The 2,500-nt window shown below is 55.0% G+C and overlaps 1 protein-coding gene across 1 annotated transcript in view; it reads left to right on the top strand.

Annotated features, from left to right (window-relative positions):
- The window catches only part of acbd3 (acyl-Coenzyme A binding domain containing 3), a 14,438-nt gene that overhangs the window by 9,394 nt on the left and 2,544 nt on the right, over nt 1–2,500 (top strand). Inside the window, exons 5-7 of the mRNA XM_080853564.1 lie at nt 279–453; nt 1,430–1,661; nt 2,095–2,385. Of these exons, the coding sequence (XP_080709690.1) occupies nt 279–453; nt 1,430–1,661; nt 2,095–2,385 (698 nt within the window). The remainder of the gene's footprint in view (nt 1–278; nt 454–1,429; nt 1,662–2,094; nt 2,386–2,500) is intronic.

Genomic DNA, 2,500 nt, shown 5'->3' with positions numbered 1-2,500 from the left:
GGGTTCAGTGTTCTTAGTGTTAGGGTTCAGTGTTCATAGTGTTAGGGTTCAGTGTTCAAAGTGTTAGGGTTCAGTGTTCAAAGTGTTAGGGTTCAGTGTTCTTAGTGTGAGGGTTCAGTGTTCATAGTGTTAGGGTTCAGTGTTCTTAGTGTTAGGGTTCAGTGTTCTTAGTGTGAGGGTTCAGTGTTCTTAGTGTTAGGGTTCCATCTTCTAAGTGTTAGGGTTCCGTGTTCTACTGATGGTCTTGATTGACTCCCTCTCACTGTCGCCCCCTGCAGGCAGCAGATCATGGCGGCTCTGAACGCCCAGACGGCGGTCCAGTTCCAGCAGTACGCGGCGCAGCAGTACCCCGACAGCCCGGAGCAGCAGCTGGTTCTGATCCGACAGCTGCAGGAGCAGCACTACCAGCAGTACATGCAACAGCTCTACCAGGTGCAGCTGGCCCAGCAGCAGGTCAGAACCCAATAGAACTGCACTGTGAGCACACTCAGAACCCAATAGAACTGCACTGTGAGCACACTCAGAACCCAATAGAACCGCACGGTGAGCACACTCAGAACCCAATAGAACCGCACGGTGAGCACACTCAGAACCCAGTAGAACCGCACTGTGAGCACACTCAGAACCCAATAGAACCGCACTGTGAGCACACTGAGGGAGGAAGATATCAACACAACAGTACGCAGTTTATGGAGAGCGCTTGTGAATATAATATGCAGTTCAGAGGGAGCACTTGTGAACAGTGTGCAGGTGACTGCAGGGCTTGTTGTGTGCCTGTGTCTGAGTGTGGGTGCATTTTGGGTAATGGTGTGTTTTGTGTCCGTCTCCGCACCCATAATATGACCTCTGACCTCTGACTGAGAACATGGCCGCTGCAGTTTGGGTTCATCTGTGGACGCGACAGCTTTACTACCTTTATTTGAACTCATTATCTCTCTCTCCCTCTACCTCTCTCTTCCTCCCTCTCTCCCTCTCTCTACCTCTCCCTCCCTCTCTTCCTCTCTCTCTCTCTACCTCTCTTCCTCTCTCTCTCTCTACCTCTCTCTCCCTCCCTCTCTCCCTCCCTCTCTTCCTCTCTCTCTCTACCTCTCTTCCTCTCTCTCTCTCTCTCCCTCCATCTCTCTCTGTTTCTCCCTCCCTCCCTCTCTCTCTCTCTCTCTCCTCTTTCTCTCTCTCTCTCTCCCTCCCTCCCTCTCTCTCTCTCCTCTCTCTCTCTCTCTCCCTCCATCTCTCTGTTTCTCTCTCTCTATCCCTCTCTCTCTCTCCCTCTCCCTCCCTCTCTCTCTCTCTCTCCTCTTTCTCTCCCTCTCTCTCTCCCTCCCTCTCTCTCTCTCCTCTCTCTCCCTCTCTCTCTCTATCTCCCTTTCTCTCTCTCTCTCTCTCTCTCTCTCTCTCTCTCTCTCTCTCTCTCTCTCTCTCTCTCCCCCAGGCTGCTCTTCAGAAGCAGCAGCAGCAGCAGCATGAGGAGGCGGTGGTGGCGTCTGTGCTGGAGACCAGTGAGCCGCTGGTGTCTGGGTCAGTGTGCTCATCAGCGCCACCCGCTGGAGAGGAGGAGGTCCCCATGCTGAACGGGCAGGCAGAGAGCACCTGCTGCGACGACAGCCTCGACAAGGAGCCAGAGCTGGAGCCGGCCGAGGAGATCACAGAGAACGGCCCCACTGGTACGCTGTGTGTGTGTCTGTGCTTGTGTGTGTGTGTGTGTGTGTGTGACACCACGAGGAGTTCATTTAAAAAGGGCACACAGGTAGTGGTGTGTGTTTGAGACAGCATGAGGAGCTCACTAAGAAAGGCCTTATAGGTGTGTGTGTGTGTGGGTGGGTGTGTGTGTGTGTGTGTATGTGTGTGTGTATGTGTGTGTGTGTGTGTGTGTGTGTGTGTGTGTGTGTGTGAGTGTGACAGCACGAGGAGCTCACTAAGAAAGGCCTTATAGGTGTGTGTGTGTGTGTGACAGCATGAGGAGCTCACTAAGAAAGGCCTTATAGGTGTGTGTGTGTGTGTGTTTGAGACAGCACGAGGAGCTCACTAAGAAAGGTCTTATAGGTGTGTGTGTGTGTGTGTTAACACCTCTCTCCCCCCCCCCCCCCCCCCATGCAGCGGACTCCCCTGCAGTGATCGCGGCCCCCTCCATGTGGACGCGGCCCCAGATCAAGGACTTCAAGGAGAAGATCCGCCAGGACGTGGACTCTGTGATCACGGTGGGGCGGGGCGAGGTGGTGACAGTGAGGGTCCCCACGCACGAGGAGGGGTCCTACCTCTTCTGGGAGTTCGCCACGGACCACTACGACGTCGGCTTCGGCCTCTTCTTCGAGTGGAGCGACGCGGCCGCCAGCGCCTCCGTGAGCGTGCACGTCAGCGAGTCCAGCGACGAAGACGAGGAGGAGGAGGGTGAGAGGGCGTGTGTGTGTGTGTGTGTGTGTGTGTGTGTGTGTGTGTGTGTGTGTGTGTGTGTGTGTGTGTGTGTGTGTGAGCGTGCACGTCAGCGAGTCCAGCGACGAAGACG

Source organism: Sprattus sprattus (assembly GCF_963457725.1).
Source record: "Sprattus sprattus genome assembly, chromosome: 16".
Classification (NCBI taxonomy): Eukaryota; Metazoa; Chordata; class Actinopteri; order Clupeiformes; family Clupeidae; genus Sprattus; species Sprattus sprattus.
Note: the sequence above shows the minus strand (reverse complement) of the source record. Positions and strands in the feature narration are given on the sequence as shown.